Raw genomic sequence first — 27,639 nt, forward strand, 5'->3', positions numbered from 1 at the left:
AGGGCGCGCGGGGCACCCGCCCGCGCCGCTGCCCGGAACCCCGCGCCCCCAGGCGCGCGGGGACCGCGCCGCCTCCGGAGCTCGGCGTGAAGACGCGCCGCGCAGCTCCCGGGATGGGGCAGAGTTTGCGCCCGGCCTCCGGCACGCTGGCCGCGGGCGTCCGCGGGGAGGACCCGGGAGCAGAGCCCGGGGGCCGCCGCGGTCCCGGCTTCGGGGCCCCTCCCCCACCCGGGCGCCTCCTCTCCTCGCTCCGCGGCCCTGCCCGGGCACCCCCGTCGCGGCACCCCGGACCTCCGCCTCCAGGTCTGGCGCCCAGCGGCCGCTCGGGTACTGCGGGGAGGAAGTCTGGGCGGAGCGAGCAGGAAGCCGGCCAGGCCCGGCCGAGGAGACGCGGGGCGCGAGGGGCAGCGGCGGGCGCGCCGCAGTGGCCCAGTCGCTCCCTCGCCGCGCAAGGGGCCCTTGGCGACGCCCGCGTGCTGGGCGTCCCCCCCCCGAGTTACGGGCGGGTGTGCGCCGGGCTCTGAGCTGCCCTGCGCGCTCGGGGTGGCCCGCAGCGGGGCTGGGGGCGGGGTGGGACCCGGTCCGCAAGTCTCATCGCGAGCCCGACTCCCGGGTCGCGGGGAAAGTGGGTTCCGTGAGACGCCCCCGCGGCCGGAGGGGCGGGAGCGCCACGCGGCCAGTTCACAATGGGAAGGAACCTTCCCCGAGCGCCAGCGGGGCTCCCCGGCGCCCGCAGCCGGCCGGCCGGGGGACAGTGGGAGGCGGAGGCGCCGCGTGAACGCGGGACCCCTCTCAGGACCCTCGCCCGGGCCTTAACCCTACGCAACTCCGCCCACAGCTCTCGCCTTCCCCGAGCGTCCGCGCGGGGCTCAGCCAGCTGCAGCGACCTTGCCCGCGCGCCCGACTGGGCAGCGGAGGCTGGCGAGCCGCCGGTTGTCCTGACGACCTGGACGCCGCCCGCCGCCTGGCTCCGCCCCTCCGAGCTCCGCGCTGGGCCCCGCCTGGCCCGGCCCTCAGTCGTGGACGCCACCCCTGGCGCCGCCAGGGACCGTGGGGCCGCTGTGGCGCCGCTCGTCCTCGCCCTCAGGCGGCCGCGGGGCACAGAGCCGTCGGAGCGGAGCCCCAGGGGAGCCAGGGAGGTCGCGGGGACCTCACAGCCTCACTGCCCCCAGCTGTTCAGGGCTGGGTATCGAGGCCCAAGAGGCATGTTGAGTCCTGCCCTGGGAGAGGTCGCAGCAGAGGTGTGGGAGCACAGCACCCGTCCTCTGCATGGCTGGGGTTCCAGCGGACACCAGAGGAACCCCGCCAGCAGGTCTCAGGCACCTCAGCCTGGCCACCTCTCCCGGGTCAGCTGACCCCTCTCTGTGACAGCTCAGCTCCCAGAGGGGTCTGACTGCTATCTTCACCCACAAGCCTTTGCAGCCGCTCCCCTCCAGAGCTTCCTGGGGCTGACATTGGAGCAGAAAGGCCAGGCAACAGGGACCTCTGCTGGCACTGAAGGGCAGGGGACTGGCCAGAGGCTGCCCACCAGCTCAGCACAGGTGCCAGCAGGCCTCCAGGTGCCTGCTGGGCACAGCCTTTCCTGAGCACTGGGGACAGACTGCACCACGTACCAGGGATCCAGGGTTCGAGTTAGCTCCGAGCTGGTGGGACATCTTTTTGGGTGTATCAACGTGTGCACAGGGGGCTGTGTGTGGATGGGGGTGTCTGGAAAGTGTGCCGGGAGGTGTGATGCTTGAGTGAGCAGGCATCCACCCAGAGGGAGAAGGGGCCTCACGTGGCGGTGGGAAGCAACATAAGCCTGCTAGTTGGCTGAGCTAAAATGGGTGCAGGGGGGTGGACAGAAGGGGACCCTCTGGAAGGTACCTGGTGTTGGGAGGAAGGGGGCTTCCCTAGTAACTCCCAGGTGTCAGGGGGAGGAGCTAGGTGGGATAGAGACACCTGAAAACAGGCTGGGGTAGGGGAGTCTGACGGGACGTGGGTGAGTGTGGGCGCACACAGAACCGAGAGGCGGGAGGACAAGTGAGAAGGGTGCCCCACCTGCTCTTCCAGCCTCCGCCCCATCTGTGCTGTGCGCTGTGCACTTTTTCAGGGAACTTGAAGTCATTTTACAGACCCGTCTCCACAAGGTAGGAAGTTTAAAAAAAAAAAGTGGATAGGTTTGCAGTTTAACTGTGGCTGTGTTAGGCCCCGCCTGGCCGACCTGCCCACCCACCTGCTGCTCCCCACTGGCTCCCCCCACCTCACTCTTGTTTATACGAGGCGCGGGGAGTTTCTCGAGCCCCAGATCAAAGTGGGGATGTCCTTTGGAAGGGCCTGATCAGCCCAGGGGGCCTGGGTGCTGTCCCCACACGTGGCCTCCTTCCCCACCCGGTGCTGCCCCCTCATGGGCCAGGCCTGTGCGTGGCCATCAGTGACGACTGGCTGGTCCTGGAAAGAACATTCTGGGAACCGAGAGCCACGGCCGGCTGCCCGCTGACAGCCCACACAGGGGCTGCAGAGTGACCCTGGTTGAGGGAAAACCTGGCTGAGCCTCTCCCTAGATTTCAGACTTTGCCTGTAAAGCCTTCATCCTCGCAGCCACGCCACAGACAGGCCTACCCAGCACCCGGCCCTTGACCCGGCCTGCCCTGAGCATGGCAGAGCGGCCAGGGCTGGCCAGCCTGGTCAGATGGGCAGGGCAGTGGTGTGGAGGGGGACAGGAGACCAGCCAGTACCTTCAGTGAGGCTGAGGTGGGTGACCATGAGCTGGCAGGAGCGATGGTGGCAGGAATGCTTCAGACAGGGGGTGACCTCTGGGAACACTTCCCCTCCGGGTCCTGGCCTCTGTGCTGGTCCTTGGAGGTGCTCCAGGATTTGCCCCCACAGCAGCCTGGCCCCACTAGCCCCACCCACCCCTTCCAGTCTTTCAGGAGACCTCCTCCTGGCCCCTTAACCCACAGGGGAGCCTGCCAAGCCCTGCCCAGCACTGTGCTTCTGGCTACGTAATTACCTTTGTCACCTCTCATTCTGTCTCTCCCTTGAGATGGGAGAACCACAGGGGCCTCCCCATGACTGGAATGAAAGCTGCCACGGTCACCAGGCCTGTTCTGGGTTTGCCTGGCCAGGTGGCCAGCCTGCCCTACCTGGGCCTGTTCCCACTTCTTCTTACTAGAGCTTACCTGGGTTGGCCCAGTGGGTGGGTCTCTTACAGCACAGCCAGGTACTTCTGAAATGGAACCAAAGCTGCCTGGTCAAAGGGCCAGAGCCACGGGTCAGAGCCACGGGTCAGAAACCACAGATCTCCCCAGAGCCGGTGCCCATAGCCCACAGGTGTGAGAGCCAGGATGGGCCCTAATGCTCAGGTCCAGGCCATCTCACAGCAGGTCTCATGCCCAGCAATTGCTGGGAGAGGACAAGATGAGGCCCTTGAGGACTAGGGCCTGGTGAGCACCCATTACCATGTGCTAGCACCCATCTAGGCCCAGGATGGAGTGGGGTGCATGAGCTGACCAGGCTTCCCTCCTAGGCACCACCACCACCACCATCACCATCACCATCACCACCACCTCACCATCATCACCATCATCACCACCATCACCATCACCACCATCACCGCCATCACCATCACCATCACATCATCATCACCACCATCACCATCACCACCATCACCGCCATCACCATCACATCACCATCATCATCACCATCACATCTCCATCACCATCACCATCACCTCACCATCATCACCATCACATCACCATCATCACCACCATCACCACCATCACCACCATCACCATCATCACCATCACCATCACCATCACCTCACCATCAGCATCACCACCATCACCGCCATCACCATTCTCCCGATGGCTGGGCGAGTGGTGGGGTCCTCAGGCCCTGGGCCATGGGCAGGGCTGGGCGGAGCAGCAAACCTGTGCCACATCCCATGTGCAGCCTCTGCTCCCACTGCTGCTTCTCCTGGGCCGGTGGACATGCTGAAGGGCCCTTAGGGGGCTGGTGCCTCCTCGAGAGCCGCTCCACCCACCGCAGGACGTGTGCCCTGCTGCTTCCCTGGCAGAGGAGCCCAGGCAGCCCCTGTGAGCAGGGCGGCTTTCAGCAGTGGCCCTGAACCTTGTCAGGCCCGATCTGAGAGCCCTGTGGTTCCAAGTATCTGAGCAAGAACACTTCGTGTGTGGCATCTCCTTCCTAAATAATTGCCTTAGTTTCTGAACAGTTGATCTGTGGCCCTTCTTTTCCTGAACCAGCTGTTTCTTCATTAAGATAAGCCTGTTCTCTGTGACAAGGGACCCAAGTGCAGAGTGCTCCGAGCTGGTGGTGGATCATTGAGAAACCTGGGGGCAGAGCACTCCCTGGGGACTCCATGCGAATCTGTGACCCCCCTCCAAAGGCTCCCCAGAATCCCAGAATCCCAGGACTCTTTCCAGGTCCTCATTTGACCTGGCTTGTCCTAGTGTTGGAGAGAAATCTTCCCCATGTTGATTCAAACTGCTTGGCCAGAACCCAACCTCTGACCTTTCTCGTAAGAGTCGGAGAACTGGCAGGGTCTGCGCAGTGGGCGAGGATAGCTGCCCCCCCCCCACCCCACCACCACATCAGCAGCTGTGTGCCCAGGCCAAGTCCTGCCCCAGGCGCCCCCTGCAGGGCAATGCAGGCCCCAGCAGCGCCCAGGCCAGGGGTGCCTCCTGTGGTGAGGAAGTGGGGGGGTTCTCCTGCTCCTTTGTGGCCTAAGCTTGAGGCAGGTCCAGAAGCTTCCACTCTGCACTCCAGAGCCCTGAGCTGCAAGGAGGGCTCCCTGCCCACGGACCACACGGAGGGGCCCGGTGGGCATGGGACAGGCGCCTCCCAGGTGACACTGCCTGGGCACAAGGCATGTGCGGCAGCCGTGGGCGACTGTCCCACTCGAGAGCCCTGCTCAGATGACAATGAGGACAGAACCAGCTCATTGAGCCCAGTGCACCCGAGTCATGAGAGACCACAAAATGGCTGCTGTCTGAGCCACTAGGCAGTTTGTCACACAGCACAGATGAGGGGACACTGTAAAGGCTGCATCTGAGGCAGCGGGCGGACAGCGAGCAAAGGGAAAGGGTGGGGCTGGGCAGCATGGAGGAAAGTTGACATTTAAATTTCAAAAATTAAGGGGCAAGTACCTGTCTGATTATGAGAGAACATAAAAGACTGCCAGTACGAACGGAATGAAAGGACACAACACTTCTGATGAACGAGGACAATGGAATGGCTGCAACTTGAACAAACGAATATCAAGATGGAGTGAATGCTCATGTCGCCGCCACACTGAGCACTGACGCTGACGCTTTCTATCAGCTTGTTCTTTCTAACCACCTAACAGTCTCTGACTTTTCCCGTATGCTGTTTCTTAGGTTACTCTTGGAGCAAAGGCTGATGTGAAGGGAGTTCTGCAGCAATTGGGAGACTCCCACCCAGAGGTCACAGGGCTGCTGGAGGCCCCGGGGAACTGGGAGCAGAGGGGGTGCAGCCCAAGGCACGGGGCGCCGTTGGGCCCAGGAAGCGATGAGTTCAGAGCAGCACCGAGTCGGACGATCTGAACAGACTGCCTGGGAGACATGACCTGCGATGGAAAAGTCAGGCAGGGTGTGGGGTGCGACCATCTGTCCTGAGCGCAGGGTGAGGAGTCTGCGACGGGAAGGGTGAAGGTCAAAGGAAAACACCACTGCTGGTGGGAGGAGGGTTGCTCACCCAGAGCCCCCGCGGCAGGCACCCCCGGGCTCGGGGCGAAGGGGGACCGGAGGGCTTCGACCTGGCAGGGACCGGTGAGCCTGCTCTCGCCCTCGCGGCACGAAATGAACCAATAAAAGCTACGGTCACGCTCATGGCCAGGGCGCACGGGTGGGGAGGGGCTGAGGGTAGGCTGGGGTGAGGCAGGGCTGACATCAACATGGTGTCAGCTGCACTAGAAGAAACATGTCCCTAGAAATGAAAATGACGTGGCTCCTTTACGGTATTCTCTTTCTTTTAATGCACCTTGAACCTTTTGCAGCCTCAGAAAAAACAACGTAAATTGAAAAACAATAGGCTGTCCGTGAAATCCATCTACTGTCCCCCGAGCTGGCTCCTAATGTCCCCAGCGCACAAGACGACATCTGAGGAAGAAAACGAGGTGCTGAACCCACTTTCAGGCTGAAGATGTTCTGTCAGGGCATCAGTGCTTTGTCATCAGTATCTGTAAGCTTTTCCGGATTCTTCATATTTTATGTTGAAAGATATATTCCGAGGCTGTGACGCAGGTGGGCGCAGTGGAGGGTTCCCCACGAGAGCTGGGAACCTGTGACCGTGGTTCAGGTGGGTCCCAACTTCAGTTTCATTACTTCATCCTGCAGCTTTCGGGCCTTTGGGAAGGAGGGAGGGGACAGTTAGCCAGGCTGGCAGGACTGGGGTGGTGGCCTGTCTGTTCACACACGCTGGTCCTGTGGAGGTGGCTGTGCTGCCCCCCGGTGGGCCGCTTCCATGGAGCCCAGCGGCACGCCTGACCTCCCCACCAGGGCCCACCCAGGTGTCCTATGCCCACTGTGAGTGGCGGTGGTCCTAGAGACTCACCTGCCACCCTTGTCCCATTGACACAGACACAGGACCAGGCGTCCCTAAGGTGGAGGACTCGCTGGGCCTGGAGTCAGGTGCAGGCCATCACTCCCACCCTCCTGCTCCCGGGCTGCCCACGAGGTGAGGTGCAGAGTGAGGCTTGGCCCTAGGGGTCACTGGCCAGCAGCAAGGAGTGGGGGCTCCTGACTGCCTCTGCCCCAGAGACGCTGGCCAGTGGGTTCTGTGTCCACAGTGCCAGGACCGCCCCCGTCCCCAAGGCCATCTCGCTGAAGCATAACCTGGACCTGCACCTCCGGCCTGGGCACCCCCCAGTACAGACGCTTTACAACTATGGGGTCAGTCACCATTCGGGGTCTATGTTGCTACTGATCCACTGGTTACATTTTCTGTTCTAAAAAACAGGCATTCTTTGTGGAATTAAAAACAGTTGCTTTGCACATCTCTGCTGGTGAGTCCCCCGACTGTCCTCTCCCCCGGGCAGGTCCTCAGGCTGGCTCATGTCCCGTGGAGAGCAGCTCTGGGCCCCAGGGGCTCCGCTGGCGCCTGCACAGAGCACAGCCGGGGCTGCCTGTCCTGGACAGGCTCTTCCTCTGTCCATCCACTCCCTTGTCTGGGAGAATGCACTCTGTAGAAGCTTCCAGTGAAGGGCGGCACAGGGAGTGAAGTTTCAAGTCCTTTTTCTGTGCTGGCCCTGGCTGGCAACCTGGGCACAAGCTCTATCGGCCTGCTCGTGGGTGTCACGCCCGTCCCCGGAGTCCCAGAGAATGTAAGATTGTACAGAGAAGCGAGGGCGCACGGGCCTCGGCGCCAGCATCCAGAAGTCGCCGAGGCCTGGTCGCTCTCAGGGAGGGCGGTGGGGCCTGTGATGGGCTGGGCAGGCCGGCTGGACATCACTTGGGGCAGGAAGTACTCCCTTGCTCCTGTGTGTGATCCAGGACACTTCCAGCCACACAAGCGGTGCTCATCAGCGTCTGTGGGACGATGCACGCTGCCTGTGTCTGGGCGAGGAGGTGGGACCCTTCCTACCACACACACTGGGGCGCCAGCCACGGCATCTTGAGCGGCACCCTCTCAGCCCTGCCAGGCTCTGCTGGCACGAAGTGTAGCGGGAGGACCCCACGGACACGTCCCGTCAGGGCACACTGTGCCTCCGAGGGCTCCCACGCGGCAGAAACTTTTCCTTAGCCTCTGACCAACCATTGTTCTGGGAGCACCCTCCACGTTAAACGCCTCCCCGCTGTTCAGAACACGTGCTTTGAAGAGGCACAGCACGTTCCCTTCGATGTTTAATAAAGCAATTTTATTTTAAATAGAGCCGACAGATACTTACAATTTCCAGATCCCGTGCGGTTTTCCTTATTTCCTCGAGTGGTGCCACCCCTCGGAATCTTTTCCTTTGTTCGTGCATTTGCTGTATGTGCTGTTTTAGCTTTTCTTCTAAAGCCCCTTGAACGGCCCTGAGAAAACAGAGGGCCACCAGAACGATGTTACGGTTGAGTCTAGTCTTAGCAATTTCTATACAACAGGAGAGAAAGAACCTCCCGTTTTCCCTCCAGGCCAAACTGTCACCCTGGGCTCGTACATGTCAGGACGTGGTGACACTGTGGCCACCTGCCCCTCCCCTCCAGGCGCCAGCTCACCGACGACCTGGGCTGCCTCACCCAACCTTCTTCTTGGCAAAAGCTGCTGGAACACACACTATGTTTTAGAAACTTCAAATCCACCTGAGACATCACATGTTTAGGACACTGCACATCAAGACACATGAAGGGAGGGCTGTGTCTTGGTTTTCATGTCAGACGCACAGTTTAATAAACCCTCTGAGGAACAGAGATTGTGTTCAGTAAGGATCTGCACCACCTGCTCTCAGCAGCAGGCTTTGGGCTCAGATCCTTCAATTAAATACAACGACACCAAGTCCGAATGGCAATGGTGGCAAGAGGCCCGAGGCCACGTCAGTGCGTCCGGCTCCGGGGCTCCCTGAAGATCACACCCCACCCAGCAGCAGGGTTTGTGTCTGTTCTGTTTACTTTTATGAATAATTGTTCAAAAGACAGCACAGCAGCCTCTGAGACTGCCGAACCCAGACCCCAGCGCTATGTCTCAGACACTGGTTCTTAGTCAAATCGTGCCCACGGGGCGGTGGGTGTCCAGCCCAGGCGTGGTCAGCCATGTGTTTTCTAAGGGCCCACGAGGGTGACGATGCGCGAGCGCTGTTGACTGTTGTCTAAACCATTCCCACGTGGCCGGGGCTCATCCGATCCGCGGGCCCATGAGGTTCCCACGAGCGCCTGGGTGTGGAGGAATCATGGTCCCCTGGAAAGGAACCCTTGGCCACCCGCGTGTCGTACCATGACCACTTTCCTCCAGCCTTCTTAACCCTCCCTTGGCCTCCAGAGCCACTAAAACACAGCCGTGGGCTGGGCCTCGCACCCACGCCTCGCACTTGGCTTAGGCTCTGGCTTCTGGCCGAGCCTGGTGCGGTCAGGAGGGGCAGCCAGCGCAGCAGGCCGGGCGCGGAGGGCAGAGCTGAGGCCTCGGGCCTTCCTGCAGTCAGGCCCTGGGCCCCGGCTTCCCAACGTGCCTGGCAGGTGTGTGGGGTACAGAGTGGGGATCCGGGAGTGTGAAGTTTCTTGGGAAAACGCACACACACAAGGAGGTCTTTTGTAGGCTGCTCTGTACCCAATGGCCTCAGAGCCGCCGGGGAAGGACGAGGGAGCCCAGTGGTCACTCCCAGGACGCGGACCCTAGGTCAGCATCGGGGCTGAGAATGCGGGAAATCTAGAGCCGTGCTGGGACTCAGAGCAGCTGCTGTTTCCCGTGGGAAAGGGCCTCTGGGGGCCGAGTGGACACAGTGGGGGTGACAAGTCGACGGGGGTGGCTAGAGCAGCTCCTGGGGACAGGACTGTGGCTTTCCCTCTCTCCGTTCTTTGTCTGAGCCCCACACACTGGGACCTTAGGGCGCGCTGGGTAAATGCTGACCCAAGGCACCACCGTGGGGGTGGGGGTGGGGGGCTGGGAGCAGAGCACGGCACAGCCAGCAACTCACCTCAGCCCTTTACTTGCTGGCAGTGACTTCTCTTTGCTTTGTCTAGGGTTTCCAGATGGGTTTGTTGGTATTTTCTCATCATCAATCAGATCTGTGGCGTAGGGAATCTTGGATGCCACCTAGGAAAACGTAACAAGATGTTTTCAGGAACCCAAGACGACACTGCTGTGAGCACAGCCCATCTGCCCACCCGGGCTTGCTCTGCGTCTGCGAGCAGGTCGACAAACTGCTGTGCAGAGAGCGGTGCCGCCTGAGCCTCGCCAACTCCCACCCCCTGGCTGGGGGACGGGGCTCAGAGGCTCCTGCAAGCCACCGTGACACCCACTGGAAAATCTGTCAGCGCAGTGACACACACACTACATGTCTGCTTGGAGCTCTTCTGCCTTAAGACCTGACCTCCCCCCGACTGTGGGCACCCACGCCAGACGAGTTTCCTAAATGCTCCTTTGCACGTGGGCCTGCACAGCCGGGGGGGGCCTCTGACAGGACTGTGGCTAGGGGGTACCCTGCTGTCTCCCTCTAATCACTGGCCCACCGTGTTCTCCCTGCTGTGCTTGGGCACCTGGTGACACCTGGTCAGGCTCATTCAGACCTGTGCTGGCCCCTGTGCACCTGCCACCCTGCACCCAGCCGCCTCCCGCCTGCCGTGCCCCGAGCTGCTGCCTCCAGGGCCAGAGGTGGGAGCTTGCGCTCCCTGCTGTGTGCAACCTGGACAGGCCTGGGCGACGGACCAGGGCCACCATCACAGGTGTGGTCTGGCGTTGACTGTATGGCTGTGTGCGTGTTTGTACGTACATGCTTTTACTCTAATTGTTTTTGTCTCTATAAGATGGACTGATAGAAGACTTCAAGGAAACTTGTGTTTTTAACTGGAAGTGATACAATTATGTATTTTTAATTTTTACTTATGTAGGGAAACGGGAGGTTAGAATAAAGACGATAGTGGGCATGACAATGTATACTGGCAATAAATGAAGATCATAAAATGCACCCCCAACGCTGCAGCGCGTGGTTAGAGGGCAGCCTCACGGGCTGACACCACCAGGTCCCCAGGTCAGACGGTACCTGCGGTGGCTCGGATGCCGTCCTAATAGTGACAGAGCACTAAAAGCTCACAGAGACGTGTGTTTTAGGGTCTAGAATGGCTCCAAGGGACCAAATCCTTCCACCTCCTGAGACAAGGGTCTTTAGTGCGAGGCATGCAGGCCATGAGCAAACACATCCTGTTTAAGGCAGGAGCGCAAGCCACCGCTGGGGCCACGGTCCCACGCACCAGCTGGCCCGGGGCTCTGAGGACCGGGTGGCTGGGCAGGGCCATGGCGGTGACCTGTGCCAGTGGGCAGGGCCCAGGACCCGAGCCGGAAAGGTTCCAATTCTGTAAACTTGGGCTTCTACTGTGACATCCCACTAGGAAAAAAGGTTCCACTGCCTTTTTTCCTGAGGTTAACAAACCATTGTTTCGCAGCGTGGGAAGCGCTAGGTGGTGGAAGAATTCAGGAACAAAGGTCCCTGGTGGAAAGCCGTCCGGGCCCCCTGCTGCAGGCGAGGGTCGCGAGGGACGCGGGGACTGGTGGCCAGCGCGGCGGCAGCAGCACCTGCAGTGTCCGGTCTCCCCCAGGAGGGCCTCCATCACAAAGGGCGACAGCGGCCTCGGGAGGGGCCGTGGGGACCAACACCGCGGCCTGAGAAGTGCTGGTGAGGGACAGGACGCCACTCTGCAGGATTCCTGCCCCAAAGGCTGAGACCCCCGCACGGCTGGCCGCCCAGGAAACCCAGACGTGGCCCTAAAGCTGAGCAGGGCGTCCGCGGGCGGCCTGGCGCGCGTGCTTTTCCTCGTTACCAGCGCTGTCCCGCCGTCAGCTCTGGCCGAGCGAGGCTGTGGGGTTGGGGTGTGAGCGTCAGGGCCGCTGGGGCGGGGCACACGGGGCGCTACCGTCTTCGCAACGTTTCTGCAAGTCAAAGTCGGTTCACTATACAGCGAAAATGGAAAGAGACGCGGGGACGTCACAGCAGGCCGCCCGGCCGCGAGGTGGCCGCGGCTCAGGGCACCGTCCCCCAGATGGGGGTGGGGCGGCGCAGAGGCAGCCCCTGGCCTTGCGGGGTCACACGCAGGGAACACGTCTTAAAAGAAGTAACTGAGGACACATCGTAATCGAGTTCCAAGCCTGGTGCTCACGGGAAAAGCCGGCACGGGGGGGGGGGGGGGGGGGGGGGCGGCCAGATGCCAGGCCTGCGGTCACCCGGGCCCATGCGGGCCTGGACCCCAAGTGGTTTGGGAGAGAAAAGGGGGAGACCAGTATGGCCTTTAGGGTGCCAGGTGCCACACGCGGGAGCTGGTGGCCCCGTCCTTAGGGACAGCGCCGCGGAAACACCGCTTCCTTGGTGTCCCAGGTGACTGACCTCAGAGCTGAGAGAACCGAGGGCGAGGAGACCCGGAAGGACGCCTGCGGCCCCCGCACCTCCCGGCGGCTTCCCTGAGCGGAGGCCTGTGGCCCCCAGGTCCTCGTGTGTGAAGCGGACACTGCAGCCTCCCCTGCGCCCCAGGGCTGAGCAGCGCGCGAGCGGCCGGCATCACTGTCACGAGCCCGCCCGCCCGCGCTCCGTACCAGCGTCCTGCGTGCGCGCGGGCCTCCGCTGAGCTCCTCCGCCCTCCTCCTCATGGTCTGGGCCCGCTCTCTCCACTCCTGCAGCGCCCTCCTGTCTCTGGACAAAATGTGTCACGTCAGCGTCACATTACAAGCAGCTGAAAGCAAAGCTCACAAGGATGTCCGCTGCCAGAGTTCAAGCTTCACACGACATCCCTTCACTTCTGCTCAAGGCGCAGACGGCGGAGCCTGGCCGGGCACGCACAGCATTCTGGGTGTCCTGAAACGCGGTGGGGCGGAGCCAAGCCCAGGCGGGGCGGAGCCAGGGCCGTCGGGGCGGAGCCAAGCCCAGGCGGGGCGGGGCAAGCCCGGGCGGGGCGGCTGGGCGTGAGCTCCAAGGCCTTCATGCACTCAGCGGTCTCCACTGGATGGGAGGGCGCCACTGACAGGGCAGCGTCCCTTAACAGGTGACATCAGGTCCTTCCAAAGAGTCCTCACCTGTGGCACGGCCACGCTGCCACCACGCTGTGGCAGGAGGGGCTCCTTGTCGGCACAGTCTCGCCCGCTACACAGTGAAGTCCCCACAGTACCACCCCAGGGGCTCGCTGCCCACGGCTAAGAGGTGGGGCTGTGGCGCCACGACACCTGTGGAATCTCTGAACTGAACAGAAAACCCAGCCCCTGGCTGGCTGTGGTCATGGCTATGGAGAGGGGGTGGGGTCCCCAGGAGTCCTCGCCCAGCCCCAGTCTCCATCTGCAAGTTTGAGCCAATTCCTGGGCGTTCCACAGACTCCTGTGGCCAGCACCCCTCCACACGGAGCCCCCAAGTCTGGCCCTCTCACCTCCCCTCTCAGCTCACAGCCCCTGCCTCTCCCGCCCGCCTGCACTGTGGGCTCTTCCACCCTCAGGGTCACTGTCACCGGGCCCTCTGGGGCCCTACCAAGGGCTTGTGCCTGTGCTCCGAGCTGTGGTGGGATTTGGGCGCCGGTGGGGCCTGGCTGCATCCTCCCCAGGCTCCGACCTGGGGACAGGGTGCTGGTGTTCCCACTGCCACCACGCTTTGCTATCACAGGTCCCAGAGGGCCGGACACCCTCTCCACACCTCTGCAGAGGCCCCCCCTGCCTACGAGGCTGCCACCCGGGTGATTCCAGCTCCTCAGTTCCCCTCCACCCAGCACTCCTCGTGTGGGGTTGTAACTTTGTGACCTCATGTGCCACTCTCCCAGACCAGGGACCTGCTCCTTAGTGTCCACTGCCCCTCGGTGAGATGTAATGGGAGGAGTGGGGTGCAGGGCACAGTGGGGGCAGTACAGTGGGGAGCAGCTGACACACTGGCTCCAGGAGGCTCCTCTTGCTGGGACAGGGACATGCCCTGCTCTGCAGCACCACCCTGACAAGCCACCTGGGCTCGGCCCACACCTGGACCCTCCCCTACCCTGCAGCCTGGACTCCAGCTGAGGGACACTTTGAGGGGACTGGGGGGGCACTGTCGACAGCTATGGCTGAGGACCAGTGTGACCCCCGGAGCAGCCCAGGCCACACCCCCGAGTCTCAGCTTGGCTGTCCGCCATCCTGGCCACAGCCCTGCCATCAGGATGACAGTCCCGGGACATCCTGTGTGCTGACCAGTTCTGAGGGCCCGACCTCACCCACCCTTTCACGGGAGGGAAAGAAACTGACTAGCAAGCAGGCCTGCTGCCAAGAAGACAGTGCGGTCGGGTCAGAACTGAGCATGTGGACATTCCAACGGTCAGGCCCCAGGGAGGACCCCCACACGGATGGCTTCACAAAGGGGCCACTCCCAGGGAGGGGCAGGCAGGCCCAGGGCAGGGTCCTGACGGGGACAGCGGGGCCGACGCCCTGGTCCAGACGAAGGAGAGTGAAGCATGGAGCTGGCCGCTGTGAAGGACGGGCCAGCTCCAGGCAGCACTCACCGGGGGGCTGCCCACCCCCACGCCCGGGCCCTGCTGGGCCCCCCACGGGCCAAATCCAACCAGAAGGTGCAGGGCCCCAGAGCACTGTGGGTGTGATCCCTGGCCCAGAGCACAGGGGAGACGGGCGGTCAGCAGAGCTGCAGGACACAGGGGACAGTGAGGATGGAAGCCGACAAGGCAGCGGCCAGGGTGAGCTTTATTGAGGACCGTGTTGTTTTAAAATAACTGCTTGGAAAAGACCCGTCAGGCAGGTGAGTGACAGGATAGGAGGGCCGGTTAAGGAAGGGCAGGAAATCAGGGAAGTATAAGAAAGATGGCAGGTGAGGCTGGGTGAGATGTGACGGAACGGCTGTCCGCGGCCGTACCCACACCGGTCAGTGTGGTCTCACACCCTTAAGCAGCGGCACTAGAGCTCCCCGAGGAAGCAGAAACAGAGCCTTTCCCCGGGAAGCCAGGCAGGTGCCGACCCTGGCCCCGCCTTGCGTCTGAGCCTCGGGCCTCACCTTCTCCACTGCTCCATCAGTGCCTGCTTCTCCCTGAGCTCTCGGAGGGCTGAGGCCCGGTCCTGCTCCAGCCTCCGCGCGCCTATCACCGTCGGGTGCACCGACGCCAGGCCAGGCAGGGCGCCCCCGAAGGAGGGTGGCTTCCTTCTATAACGACACAAGATTTTAGCCGAATACCTAACACCACCCTGTGAAGAACGCTCACACCTGGAGGACACAGGTCAGAGAGCAAGCACTTTGAACGTGCAGGCCGGGCTTGTGGGCCAGATGCTGTGATGGTGCAGACAGCGCCAGCCGCCACCTCCCACCCCAGCCCGCCCGGTAACCTCCAAGGGCTGCAGGGGGGCGTCCACATCCAAAGGGCTGGATGAGGCTGCAGCACTCTGAGCAGGTGGCCCGTTTATGTGGTCAAGTGTCATTGTGCTCATAACAATTAGTAAATGGAGGGAGGGGCTCCTCGGCAGTAGGCTTAGGCACCCTGCCCTGAAATGGGGGCCCTGCGGACCGAGGCTGTGACAAGCCTGAGCCAGGTCGGGACCACGGCCTCATCCATGATGGCAACACGGGCAGATGCACATCTCCCTGACATTTTAAGAGAAAATTACAAAGCAGTGTTTCAACTTGGCAAAGACCGAGAAAACAGACCTTGGCTTCTGGGTCGTTCCGGAGACGTGTCTGTGGCCGGGGTGCCCCTTGTCCTGGGCACGCAGCACCGCGCTGAGGTTTGGCGGTAACTGCTCGGGCAGCAGGCTGCAGGCAAGGGTTTCCGCTCGCTCCCGCTCGACAATCTCCTGCCTCAGCTTCCAGAAGCGCCTGATCTCCTGCTCACTCGGCCAGTCTTCCGAGGATCCAGTGGACCTTCTGAGGTCACTCAGATCCAGTTTTTCAACAGGCAGGCACGAGCCCACCTTTTTTTTTAACCTGGTCCCCTTTGGCTCCTGAGAAGTCATGGCTTCTCTGTTAGGTGCATGTTCTTCAGGTAAGTCCAACGGGGGATGCGGTCGCTGACTTAGGGTCATCTTTTTCACAGATGAAATCGCTAGTGGGATTAAATGCAGCTTCAATGGTCTGGACCTCCACACTGGCCCTGGGACGCAAACAGACACAGGGTCCCGGTCCCTCTGCCCCAGGCCTTCGATGCCCATGTAAATCCACACAGATAAAAACACTTCTCTGCCTCCTCCCTGGCCTTTCGTATCTTTAGTTCTAATTCATATTTAGCACATATGCCTGTTGCTTTGGCTTGGCAATGCTTTTTTTGACTTTCAAACACTTTTATCTGTAGCTCTAGGTAAATTATTTGAGAGAAAATTGGCCCAAAATGTATTCATCCAGTTTTGCCCCAGACCCCATGTCAGGCACTGGAGCCACGGGGTCCCGCACAGGTGTTGCCTGGCTCCTGACGCTGCCAGCGGGGCACACGGGGGGGCGTGCCCACCCAGCCCCGAACACCGCCTCCTTCGTGCATGTCTACACTCACCCACTCTTAAGTCCTTAGACACATTTTAAACAGCTCTGACAACTGTAGTTACCTCCCTGTAAACACAACTCATTTTTAGCCTCTCGAGCCTAATTTATTTAGCTATTTTCTGCCTTTTATTCCTAGTTGATTACATATGTCTATTTACACAGACACAGCCTTCAATGTAAAAAAACAAAAACTGTGATGGGATTGAAAGATAATAAGAACACTGATAATCTTAAATGTTAATTACACATTAAGATATTAAATTAAAAAATACACTTCACTATCAGTGGTTTGTAATTTTCTTAAGTAAAATCCTCTCTGTAAACACAATGTCCAGGAGAACTCAGAATACGAAACATGTAAACGCTTTGATGTCCAGAGCTATTATGACTGCACATCTGCGCGTGCCCCCACGACCGGGACCTGGGTCCCCAGCGGGACCCACGGGCAGCCACGCGTGACACACACTGGAGCTACACAGAACATGGCATGCGCATACACAGGACAACATGCTCCCACTGCTACATATCAGGCTGATACATACTTGGGGTTAGTGTTTTTAAGGAAAAATTACAAAACGGACAGTAGTTGTCTAATGGACCAAGTAATTCCTGGAACAGGCACCCGAGGTGTTGGGGGCAAAGGCTGTTTCATTTGATTCATCCCAGTGACCTTGGACCCGCACCCACCCCACACAGACCTGCATACGGGGCACAAAGGGCGCAACCAAGCTCCGCTGGTCAGCACGGACCTGCATGTGAACCACCCACTGGTCAGCACGGACCTGCATGTGACCAGGTGCTGTGAGTCTGGCGAGGATGTGAGAGGCTCCCACAGGCTCCTGAGCCAGACCTTAAAAAGCACTGACTGCAGCTTTAAGGCAGTTTGTCATCATGACTGTCTCACACACACCTCGAGAAGCCAAGTCCCAGGGGCAGGGGTGCTCTGCGGCGTAGGCCTGCAGGAAGGCCAGGATTGCGACCAGTCCTTTCTGCACGATGAGCTGAGGCGGGAATTCCAGGGGGCAGCATCGCAGGTTCAGCGCTGTCAGTGTTGTCACGTTCCCTGAGGGAGAAGGAAACTCGTCAGCACTTACACGATGAAAACAAGGAGAAAGTGACACTGTGTGCACATTAGGAAAAACACCTTATTGGGAATTTTAGGTAAAATGATATGACAAGACGCCTGAGATTTGCTTTCAAAAAGAAAACTTTCTGCAGGGGAGACAGATTCCACAGATTAAGACCAGGCTCATTACAAAATAATGTCAAAAATAAAATAAAGCAGCAACAACAGCCCTCAGGTAAAAATCACAATATAAAATTGCTATATTACTTAAAATGCCTATTTTCAACAACAAAAAACTACAAGGTATGCAAAGAAAAGTAAAATGTGACCTGTACTCAGGAAACAGCCAATAGAAACTGTCCCTCAGAAGGCCCAGATGTTGGATTTGGCAGACCAAAATTCAAAGCAGTTGTTATAAACATGTTCAAAGAAATGAAAAATAAATAAAGGAAAATATACTAAAATGACTCAACAAATACAGAATGTCAGTAAAATAGAAATCATTAAAAAACCAAATAGTAGTTCTAGAGTTGAAAATTACAAAGACTGAAATGAAAAATTCACTAGAGAGATTCCACAGCAGACACAAGACGCCCAAAGAAACAATCGTCAACTTGAAGATGGAGAAATAAAAAGTATCCAATCTGACGTCAGAGAGAAAAAGTCTAAAACAACAGCAGAACTCAGAGACCACAGAACAACATCAGGCGTCTAACACGTGCTCACGTGCACGAGTCACAGAAGGAGCAAAACAAAGGAGGAGAAAAAACATTTGGGGAAACCATGGCCGAAAATATCCCCCGTTTGATGATAAACATTGATCTATACATCTAAGAAGCTTAACGAACACCAACTCGTATCTGCCAAAGGGATTCACACTTAGAAACATCACAAACAACTGACAAAGAAATGATCCTAGAAACAGCAAGAGAAAAACAACTCGTGACGTAAAAGGGAACAGCAACAATAACCAGAAATTTTCCAAATCTGATTAAAGACATCACTAAACAGATCCAAGAAGCTCAGTGAACCCCAAAGAGAGCAAACACAGAGAAGAAACTCCCGGGCACATCACAAATTGCTGAAAATTAAACGCAGAAAGAAAAATTTTAAAGCAGCCAGAGGAAAGAAGGTATTGTGTTGTTGGAAAAGTCATGACGTATTTTTGCAGTGAAAAACAGAAAAAAATACATCATGACTTTCCCAACAACCCAATATATTAATTTTAAAGAAAAACAATAAAACTAGCAGCTGATTTCTCACCAGATGATAGGAGCCAGACGATAAAGACTGTTTTTTTTTAAGTGAAAAATCCCTAAAATCTAGATTCCTCTACTCAGCCAAAATGTCCTTCACAAATGATGGGACCAATAAAGACGAATTTAGAAACCAAAACTGAATAATTCATTATCAGCAGGTTAAACGATAACACTGAAGAGTGATCTTCCAGCTGAGACGGCCACGCAGATGGAAGCAGAGCTTCAGGAAACGTTGCCAGAGGCGGGGTGAGTATGTGGGGACCATTGGTAAGTGCTGACACTGTAAAAAGCGGCTGCTGGATTTACAACACGTGGAAAGCAGAATCTGTGAACACAGCAACACAAAGGACAGAGGCGGTACCGGCGCTGAGCATTAATTCCCATGGCTCTCTGGGAAGCAGTAACGGTGGCCACTTCCGTGGCCGGGCCTGAGTCAAGGATACACAGCGCAGGGTCTAGATAACCACCCCAAACCACTGCGAACCTACAGTGAGGGGCTCGGCTTCCGGTAATGTTGGAACAGCTCCAGTGAGACCAACTAACTGCAGTAGAAAACTAGAAACTGGGTAAAAAAACAAACCACCTGCAGGCAGGAGAGCAGAGAGAGCAGACGGGGCTGGAGGGCAGGACGGCGGCTTCAGGAAGGCTGACAGCACGTGTGGGGGGGTGCTGCCTGAGGGAAGGTGGGGAGCACCACACAGGCACATGGCAGCGAGAACAGGGGCACACTGGACCATCCTGGTGACTTTGGGCCAGAAGACAGTCTTCAGAGCTGCCCCAGCAGCTCCACAGTGAGGGGAATGTTCTGGAAAGAGGGGGACTGCCCGGCTACAGCTCTGCACGTAGATTCTGCACGCGGGTCTCTGGCAGTGCTGAGCTTCACTCACATCACGGGACAGACTGCAAACGGCACGGCCAACAACCCCATGGGGACCTCGTCCACCAGGAGAGAGTGAGTCTGGGGTCTCGGCCCCGTCAGCTTACCTCCCTACTTTAAAAAAAATCAGTGCCCTGTAGATGAGTGTAACAGAACTCAACACCCAGGATACAATCCAAACTTACTGGACATAGGAAGAAACAGGAAAACAGTCCCCGTATTTGGAAAAAAGCCCAGCAATGGAGAGTGACCCTGGGATCACCCAGAATAGCAGACAAGAATTTTATAGTGTCACGGGTTGAATTGTGTCCTTCAGGTTCCTATGTGGACGCCCTAACTTTCAGTATCCCCAAATGTGACTGTATTTAGAGATAGGGTTTTTAAAGGAGTGACTAAGGTAAAATGAGTCATCAGGATGGGCCCTGATTGGTCTGAACAGTGTCCTTAGAACAAGAGGAGGAGGAGGCACAAGGGATGCACACACGGAGGAAAGGCCATGTGAGGACGGCAAGACGGTGGCCGTAAGCAGGGAGCGGGGCCTCAGGAGAAGCCAGCTCTGAGACTCTGACCTCGGACGTCCAGCCTCCACACTGGGAGAAAATGAACTCCGTGGTTTAAACCACCCGTCTATGGTAGCTTGTTATGGCCGCCTGAGCAAACTAATACAAGCAGCTATTATACTTAATATATGAAGGCAAACATGTTTGTACCAAATTAAAAAATAAAAATAAAAACTCTGAGAGGAAAAACAGAAACTATTTTTATAAATATTAAAAATTTAGGATGAAACAATATCTGAAAAAAAATTTACTAGATGATTTTTCAGATAGTTGGAAATAAGGAAAAAAGACTCATAAACTCATAGATATTAATCTATCTTCTCTGAAGAACAGAAAAATGATTTTTTTTAATGTACAGAAGCTCAGTGATCAGTGGGACAATAACAAAAGGTCTAACATATACATAAAAAGGGAGAAGAGGAGCATTAAAATATTTGAAGAATAACAACCAAAATATTTCCCAAATTAGGCAAAAGATGTGAATTTAAAAATTGAATAAACTCGGGCCGGCCGAGTGGCGTGATGGTTAAGAGCTGGCTTGGGACACCAGAGGGCCCCGGTTCGGATCCCACATATGAGGGCCAGTGACACTGCCCTCCACAGCTAAGATGCTGAACAACAGCTCCACCTGGAGCTGGGCTGCTGTGAGTCGCGGGTGACAGCGTAGACAGCACCCCTGTGGCAGTGGGTTGCCATGGGCTACCGTGTGTAGCCGGTAGCCAGCGTGAGCTGCCGTCCAGAAGCCGACGACTGATCTGTCTCGCCCAGGAAGAGTGCAATGACGGTGCCAACTTGGGCCAGTGAAGCAACGTCCTCCACAACTAGACTGAAGAACAAAAGGACAGCAACTTGTCTGTTCCCCATCCCCCAATTCCCCAGCGCTGTTCCCATCCCCCCAATTCCCCAATAAAAATCTTAAAAAAAAAAAAAAAGAATAAACTCAACAAATTCCAAGCAGGGTAAATACAAAGAAAACCACACCTGGGTGTATCATAGCCGAGCTGCCGAAAAGCAACGATACAGAGAAATCTTGCAAGTGATCAAAGGCAGCCAGCCGAGCTCGTAGATGAGAACAGCTGAGGGACCGGACGCAGAGGCCTGAGGACAGTGGGACACCTTGAAAGTACAGAATGAAAAAAAATGCAACCCATATTTCTGTATCAGGAATATCATTTTAAAATTGCAGAAAAAAAGATATTTTAAGAAAAATCAAAAGGATTCTTTGCCGCCAGACTGATGTAAGGAAACCTGGAGGGAAGTTCTTCAGACTGAAGGACAAAGATGCCAAACAGAAACTGGGTCTTAGTAAACAGCAGAGCGCAACAGAGAGGCTAAACAACGTGTAAATGCAACAGATGTTTTTCTCTTAATTTATTTAAAATATATGTGACAGCTTAAAGCAAAAACCATAACACTGAACTGTGGGGTTTACCGTGTGTAGAGATGACACACAGGACAATCCCACACAGGACCAGGTGCAGCGAGTGGAGCTGTGTGGCTACAGGACGACACCATTTTCTGGGACACGGGCCAGCGCTAGCTGGAAGGATGTATATGTAATCGAGAGCAACCATCAAACCATTCAAGGAACGTAAAAGGAATAGCCAGAAAGTAAAAAAAAAAGTTTACATGGAAGTATAAATAGTTTCCAATCAATACACAGTTAACCGGGAAGCAGAAACAGACAAAAACAAATGAGGTAAACAGAAAACAAACTAAAATAACAGACCAAGTCCACTCATGTCAGTAAGGGCATTAAGTGTAATGAATGAAACAATGTAACTAAAAGGCAGAGATTGTCTGATGGGGTAAGAGTGAGATCCAGCTACATCCTACATACTGGCAAATAGACGCAGTTACAGCCTGAGAGGCTGAAAGTAAAAGAATGAAGTCACACGCCATGCCAACAGGAAGCAGGAGGTTGGAGTGGCCACACGAACCACGGCCATCAGAGGAACACATGGCAACCCACACCAGCCAGAGCAACAAAATAACAAGAAAATATAAAACTCTATAAATTTTGATTCAACCAATAACATTGTATCAAAATACATAGAGCAGAAGTGGCCAGGTCTGAAAGGCAGGCGTCACCAGAGTCCCGGAATACTTGTGCACACTCCCTCAGGCCCTGATGAAGTAAATGGCCAAGCGATCGAGGATGTGGCTACCTGGGCGCTGAGTGACAGCCTGACATACCTGATGCACATCACATCACGACCACTGGAGGGTTCGCCCTTCTCTGTGCACAAGGCCACACAGATCAGACAGAGCAGACCTCAGCGCCCCGTTCCATCCACACCACCCACCTGACACGGTACGTGGGGTGTGGCCACAGTGACAGTGAGGAATGAGAATGTGTCCCAGCTTGTGAACTGAGCGGCACTTCCCAAGGGACCACGGTCGCTGCATTAGAAAACACTGAGCTGGGTGGTGGTGACATCATGTCCGCCCAGGCAGCGCTCAGAGGGAGAACACAGCCGGAGCGTCACAGGTCAGGAAAGAAAAGTCTGAAGTCGGATCTAATCTGCAACTCAGCAAGTCAGAAAAAGGAGAGCAAGCCAACCGCGAAGAAAATAAAGATAACAAAAGAGGAGAGCTCGCAAACAAAACAGATGGTGACAGCAACTCGTCCTCGTCGTCCTCGTCATGACGTCTATGGCAGGGAAAGGCAGGTCCGAACATGCCACGGCGATGCCTGTCCACACGGACGGGCCTCAGAACGGTGCTGAGCCGAGACGCAGGTCACCAATGCCACACATGGCGTCCTCCAACCTACAGGCTGGAAAGGAGCCCTTTACATGCCTGCCGTCAGCGATGGCAAGTGGAGAAGCACTCGGGGACCTTCGTGCAGGGGAGGAGGGGTCCCCAGGACAGTGAAGCTAATTCTCTTAGGATGCGCACTGGGGCCGGGTGGGGGGGGGCTCTGTTTCTGTCACTTCTTACACCAATCTTAGGTGTCGCTTTGTATGCGGAACACACGTTAAAGCACCAACAGCTCGAGAGCCTGAGGACAGAGTGGAGGGAGAGTGCTGCCCCTCGGCAGGTATTTCCACTGCAGGTTCTAGGAACTTCAGAAGACCACATTTTAAACCACCTTTGACCTTACTGGCTAACACTTACCCAGCTCCACAGGTAACTTTTTGATAGGATTTCTTTCTAAAAGCAAAGTTTTCAAATACCTTTAAAACAAAACAGAAGATATATCACTTAGAAAGCAGAAAATCAAACGGCCATCTCTAAAATACACTGATATTTACACATTTCTCATCATTCACCAGGAACCAGCACAGATCCACAAGGGCCCGGGGCACAGTGGCTGGCAGTAATCCTTCAGCGTCGCGATGAGTCAGAGCCAGAACCAGACGCTGGAAACCCGCGCGGTAAGGCCCAGCAGAGGCGCTGTGGTCCCTGCACAGTCTGTGGTGCTAACTTGTCCCAAGGTACCGACATATGGGACTAAACAGCCATGTGCGTTTGCATGCTCAGCCATTGCATCTCTTGGCTGGCTTTTGAAATGCCCCCAGAAGCTTCTGTCCTGAGGTCACAATGCCGTCAAGAGAAGGAGCACAGCAGCAAGAGAACAGGCGCTCACACATTCACAGGTGAGTGTCCTGGAGCCAGAACGTGTGGGTTCACGACTTACCTGTGACAGCCAATCCCGGAAGGAAGCGCTCTGATTCTGTTGTGCCGGAGGTCTAGCCACCTGAGGTTTGGCAGCCAGTGGAAGAAGTCCTCAGGAATGGAGCAGAGCGCATTTCTCTGAAGGTGCAGTTGCTTCCAGGAAGAAGAAAGACTGTTTTGTCAATCAACTAAATTTAAAGCTTGGACATCCTAAACGCATTTCCAAAAGTGCAACCAGCCGTCGCAATCAGACCATCAAGAGGAAAACCACTAGATTTTACCCTCAAGTAGCAAGGAAAGCGCCAGGCTCCTGGGCAGCTGAGCAACTTTCGGACCTGGAGATGTGGCCTCCCTGCAGGCTGCCAGCTCGGGTGCCACTGTGAGCCCCACACGCTTTGCTACAAATACCCTTTCACACCAAACTCATGCCCAGAGGGTTTCTAATTGCTCTCCCCCTCCTGGGCCCCACACTCAGTGTTCCCCAATACAAGAGCCACGTCTGGCCCCAGGGACAGACACGCCCTAAGGAAATGACTGAAAGACATGTGCACTCAGTGGTCTGCTGTGGCGTCACCCATGAGAATAACCCCACAACCATCATTTCAGGACACTCGAGACGTCGACTCAGTGGCATCTGAGGCACCATCTAAAGGAGCTACCAGGGAGGGAGGGTGAGGGCAGGACGCACAGCCTGATGGGGAAGTGTACACACACACTCACACACACACACTGCACGCACACATACACAACCACACACCACACACGCATGCACACCACACACACTCACACACACACACCGCACGCATGCACCATCAGCCAGCCAGTGTGGTGGGTGGTGGGTACTTTAGAAATAATTTCATGCTACTGTATGTTCTACATACTCACGTTACTTTATACCAAGGGTGCCAAAAAAATGAATATACATTTTAAGAGATGTTATCTATGCTCAAACAGTAGCTCGCCATAATCAGAAGTGTCTGGACACTGATGGTAACAACTTTGAGCACCTCTTGTAATTGCAGAAGTCAAATGTCACTTGTATTCATCTTTTGTTATCAGTACTGTATTAACTTTAATTAATTACAATTAAATAATTAAATTAATAGTTTTTGTTTTTTAACTTATTATTTTTTTAATTAAAGTTTATTGGGGTTACAATTGTTGGCAAAGTTACATAGGTTTCAGGTATACAATTCTGTAATACATCATCTATATATCACATTGTGTGCTCACCACCCAGTCAATTCTCCTTCCATCACCATATATTCAGTTTTTTCCTTTCTTAAAATGTGTATAATTTTTTGGCACCCTCTGTATATTATATGTACTCATGTTTATATATCTCTATTTACTGGGGGGGTCGGGGGGGCAGCATGGTACAGATGTTAAGAGCACTGGCCTGAAAGCCAGACTTCTTGGGTTCAAATCTAGGTTTCCAAACCTATTAGCTGTGTGACTTTGAGTAAGTTCCCAAACCTCTCTGTGCTCCAGTGTTCTCACTTGCAAGATGTCGCAGGACCCACCTCCCAGGGTGGGCTAAATGACACAGGAGTGCCAGGTAAGCATCAGCCATCGTGACCATTGCTTTTTCTATTAAAAAGACCCACTGAGTGCAGAAAAGTGCCACCATGCAGCTCCTTTTCTGTCACGACTTCTCAAGTCCCAACTCTACCTCCAGTGCCATCCTCCAAGCCCCTTCATGAGTTCCAGCAGAGGCCTGAGAAACGCTGACGAGGAAACCACCGTTCCAGGTGCACAGAAGACTAAACCTTCCATAAGCTAAGTCGGGGCAGTCCCTGGGAAGTGACCCGGCAGCCGCAGACGCACAGCGTGCGGACACTCAATGTGCGGCGCCAATGGCCTCTGACTGCAGTGTGGGCTTTAAGCGTCTCAAGCCTCCCCGTTTCTCCCAGAGCAAGCTCGCTCTAGTGCTCAGTCTGGAAGTCACAGACCAACCCTCCCCACACACACACACACAAATGCCAGAAAAGGAGCCCCAGAGAGAAAACATGGTGCTACTCTTCCTGCTTTAGTAAATAAGCAGCCACTTTGTAAAAGCCCTCAGAAATGCCCATCAGCGCCTTAGCGGCGCGTAGCGCGTGTGTGCCATGTCGCGACAGCGTGGTTTATATGCGGTATCGTTGACTTCTTGTAACCACCCATGAAAATATTCTCATTCCCGTCTTCCAGAAGAAGACAAATGAGGTGTAAGGAAGTTCTGTGACCGCCGGGCAGAGAGCACTCCCAGCGAGCACCCTCGCTGTCTCACTTCAAAGCTGTGTTCTGATGGAACCTTATTCTATTGTAGAAATCACAGGCCATGAGACAAAACCTGCTAGATTACATGCAGGCAGGGATCACCTGGCACAATGCGAGCGGCTGGGTCATCAGCAAAGCGTGGGTGAGAAACAGTTTTTAACCGTTTCAGTGTTGCCAGGTTTTTCTAGGGGCTGTGTTTTAAATAAGAAACCAAGGGTGTTTTCGGCAGGGGTGTCTGCTGCGAGCTTTCTGTTGCTTGGTGACAGAGGACATTGGAGCCTGGCTCTCCGAGGTATCCCCACCGGCGGGCCCCCACCTCTGCATTTCTCTTTTCTTGTGAGCAGCACATGAAACCCTGAGTTAACCCTCCTCTATCTCTTTCTAGAATCCTCTCCTGAAGATTCCCTAGGGGGGGAAGGGGTGGTGAACTGTTCGTTTATGTCTACCCAGCACCCTGAGAAACGCCCTACTTACTTTCAGGGTGGGGATTTTAAAGCCCTCCCCTAAATGGTGAAGACCACTGTGACTCAAGTCGAGAATCGGTGAGGAAGCAAAGATGGCCCCCTCAACACTCCTGGGGGTGTCCGGGGAGGCAGGCGTGCTCCTAGCCTGACCTGCACCGGGCTCGGGCTCGGGCTCAGCAGCCCCAGTGCCGTTTTCCTCCATCTGTCAGCCAGGAGGAAGCCTCCAGGGCCACCACGCATCCTCCTTGGTCTGCAGTCACCTGGGGACAGGAAGGGGACACAGCAACAATTAGGAACCCTGACATGTTCACAGGCGGCTGGGTGGCTACGTAGCAGATGTGCAATGATTTTGCTTTCTTACAAAAACCCACCGTTTTTAATAAACCGTATCATAAATTTGGCTTTTAAATTTGTGTAAAATGAAAAAGATTCAGATTTAAATGTTCTGCTCCTGACTCTGTACCTGGAGTTCCGAGATGTAACGTTAACTCCTGGAAAATGCAGGGCAGGAATGGCTATTTTAGAGATGAAAACAGATTACAGCGGTTCAGAGCCAGTAAGCCAACCCGTTCCTTCCACGAAAAGGGAGGGCACTCCCCAGCGGCCCCGCGTCTCGTTTCCACACCCGGGGCGCCTCCCACCAGGAACCCCGCAGGCGGCGGCGCGGGGGCGCAGGGACGGCACGGGGCCGGGAGCGCGGAGCCCGGAAGTCTCGCGGTTCAGCAACGCCTCCGCCCCACACAGCGTCCGAGGACCGCTGCTCAGCCAGACCTCACTCCGCGACACTTCCACGTGTCGCCTCCCAGCCGTTTATCCGGCAGGGACAACCGAGAGGGGCGGGCGCCCAGCGCCCAGGGCCCCTCCGCGCACGCGCAGGTGCCCGGCGCCCCGGTTTCCCGCCCCCGTCAGCGACGCGGGGGGCGAGGTTTAGGGCCGCTGAGAACGGCCTGCAGGTCAAGCAACGAAGGCGTGGGGACCGACCCACAGGCGCGACCCGGGCGGCCTGCAGCCGGGGGAGCCCTGGGCCTCCCCAGGTGGGTCCTTTTCTGGGAACCCCGGGCCGGCGGGGGAGGGGAGGGCGCGTCCATCGCCCCCAAATCTCCAAACGGAAAAGGTCGGGAAGCCGGAGCGAAGCGACAGGACCTAAAGGGGGGGGGCTTCGCGGGGTCTCGGAGCAGCAGGTGCCGGCGCCCCCGCCTCGGCTTCCCGTCCGGCCGGGTGGGGCGCTCCAGGTCCGGGGGCGCAGTCTGCGCGGCGCCCTTCCCCCGAGGCGGGAGTAGCCGGACCGGCACCGCCTTCCCGCGCCGCCCGCCCGCCCGGGGCCCCCACCTCGCCCGCGGCGTTCGCTCAGCTACAGGCGGCAGCGCGCCGACCTCGGAGAGACGCGGCCGAACAATGGAGGCCGCCGCTCCCGCG

The 27,639-nt window shown here is 56.5% G+C and overlaps 1 protein-coding gene and 2 long non-coding RNA genes across 3 annotated transcripts; 1 reads left to right on the forward strand and 2 right to left on the reverse strand.

Moving 5' to 3' along the window:
• The first annotated feature begins 6 nt into the window (after nucleotides 1-6).
• On the forward strand, nucleotides 7-6,106 carry LOC109383543 (uncharacterized). The gene is made up of 3 exons (XR_002124204.1): nucleotides 7-303; nucleotides 5,379-5,643; nucleotides 6,017-6,106. It is a non-coding gene; the product is annotated as an uncharacterized LOC109383543 (long non-coding RNA).
• LRRC27 (leucine rich repeat containing 27) lies at nucleotides 5,972-27,639 on the reverse strand. The gene is given in 13 exon segments (XM_019644087.1): nucleotides 5,972-6,323; nucleotides 6,326-6,365; nucleotides 7,907-8,033; nucleotides 9,626-9,744; nucleotides 12,232-12,328; nucleotides 14,648-14,794; nucleotides 15,293-15,686; nucleotides 17,028-17,180; nucleotides 23,000-23,058; nucleotides 23,523-23,653; nucleotides 26,234-26,483; nucleotides 26,687-26,738; nucleotides 27,553-27,639. Coding segments are annotated over 11 exon segments (1,590 nt in total). The 5' UTR covers nucleotides 26,426-26,483; nucleotides 26,687-26,738; nucleotides 27,553-27,639; the 3' UTR covers nucleotides 5,972-6,192.
• On the reverse strand, nucleotides 20,666-22,277 carry LOC109383544 (uncharacterized). The gene is made up of 3 exons (XR_002124205.1): nucleotides 21,312-22,277; nucleotides 20,861-20,995; nucleotides 20,666-20,705 (listed from the first exon to the last, which is right to left on the reverse strand). It is a non-coding gene; the product is annotated as an uncharacterized LOC109383544 (long non-coding RNA).

This window comes from Hipposideros armiger, unplaced genomic scaffold, assembly GCF_001890085.2.
Source record: "Hipposideros armiger isolate ML-2016 unplaced genomic scaffold, ASM189008v1 scaffold_85, whole genome shotgun sequence".
NCBI lineage: Eukaryota > Metazoa > Chordata > Mammalia > Chiroptera > Hipposideridae > Hipposideros > Hipposideros armiger.